The following is a 1,346-nucleotide window of genomic DNA, read 5'->3' on the forward strand; positions in this document are numbered from 1 at the left end:
GCACTGTGTCTGAGCATGTCAGCCGTCTGTCTCTCTGTTGACTGCCACGTTGTGTCTCTGTCCAGCCGTGAGGATTAGTTGCCTGCTTTAGTATCTGTGCTGGGGCGAAGCAGGGGACTGCTTGCTGCGAGCTTGGAGGTTCAAGCCCCCCAGCTGTCCCACTGCAGAAAGACGAGGGAGGCTGTCTGCCTCTGGCAAGGTTCAGTGTGGAAATTCTGTGCTAAACACACGCTGTTGGCTCGTTACTCAAAGGCACACTGCGACTGACCCCTCCTTACAAATGTAAGTGGCTCTGGCTCTGAGACTCATTGTGTCCGTGAGAAAGAAAAAAAGAAAACATTTCCTCCTTACACTCAAAACCTAGTAAGATTTAGCTTCTAAGAGGAAAAAAATTGTTTTTAGTGCCTCAGGAACTCCAAGAAGCAGCTCCCGTCTGTCCTAAAGGGCCACTGCTTGTTTGTTTGTTTGTTTTGAAGGTGGCGGCGGCGACGGCGATGGGATATTTTACTGCTGAGTATGGGTCAGTTTAGTCAGGGAGATGTAGTGTGACCTCCTCTTCATCCATAACTGATTTCCTCTACGAAGACTCTAGTTTGAAATAAGGCCACATTCTGAGTTTCTTAGGTGGTCCCTGAGCTTTGGGGCGTCACTCCCTCACCTGCCACCCTCCACCCTTTCCCTTCTAAGGCTTCCCTAGGCTGGCGTTGGCCATCTTGGGGGCGGGGTGTAGGCTGTTCCTTGGCCTTGGTGGACCCCAGCGGAGCGGCTATTGCTGGCCAGGGAGCACTTTCTAGATGTGGATAGAGGAAACCAATGCGCACCCCAAATGCAGTCTTCAAAGGTGCCGTGAACAGGGCTCCAGCCTACTGCTCACGCCTCTGGTCCCCGAGCAGGTCTGGCCAGGGTGAGAGGATGGGGCAGCTCGGGGCCAGGCTGGCGGCCTGCTTCCTCTCCTGAGCCGGCTCCAATGGGTCTGGGTGAGGTCCCCAGGAAGGGGGCCTGGCCTGGGGACACTGGCGTCACAGCGGTGGTCTCAGCAAGGTGGTGGGGCCGGCGGCCCGGGGACCAGCCCCTGCTTGGTGGGGTTGGCCTCCCCGGGCTGCTGCAGGGTGGATGGGTCCTGACAGTTAACCCTCTGCTCTGTCCCCACCCAGATGTGGACGAGTGCCAGGTGCACAATGGTGGCTGCCAGCACAGGTGTGTGAATACCCCAGGCTCCTACCTCTGTGAGTGCAGCCCCGGCTTCCGGCTCCACACGGATGGCAGGACCTGCCTGGGTAAGTATGCCTCCCACATGCCCTTGGCCGCGGGCTGCCCAGCTCTCGGAGACCTGCCTGGGCTCCCAC

The 1,346-nt window shown here is 57.8% G+C and overlaps 1 protein-coding gene across 1 annotated transcript in view; it reads left to right on the plus strand.

Annotated features, from left to right (window-relative positions):
• Nucleotides 1-1,346, plus strand: part of MEGF6 (multiple EGF like domains 6) — a 118,527-nt gene that overhangs the window by 79,144 nt on the left and 38,037 nt on the right. The window contains exon 5 of the mRNA XM_045299220.1: nt 1,155-1,277. Coding sequence (XP_045155155.1) covers nt 1,155-1,277 — 123 coding nt within the window. The remainder of the gene's footprint in view (nt 1-1,154; nt 1,278-1,346) is intronic.

This window comes from Echinops telfairi, unplaced genomic scaffold (assembly GCF_000313985.2).
Source record: "Echinops telfairi isolate 266 unplaced genomic scaffold, ASM31398v2 ScPeMD7_7457;HRSCAF=8495, whole genome shotgun sequence".
NCBI lineage: Eukaryota > Metazoa > Chordata > Mammalia > Afrosoricida > Tenrecidae > Echinops > Echinops telfairi.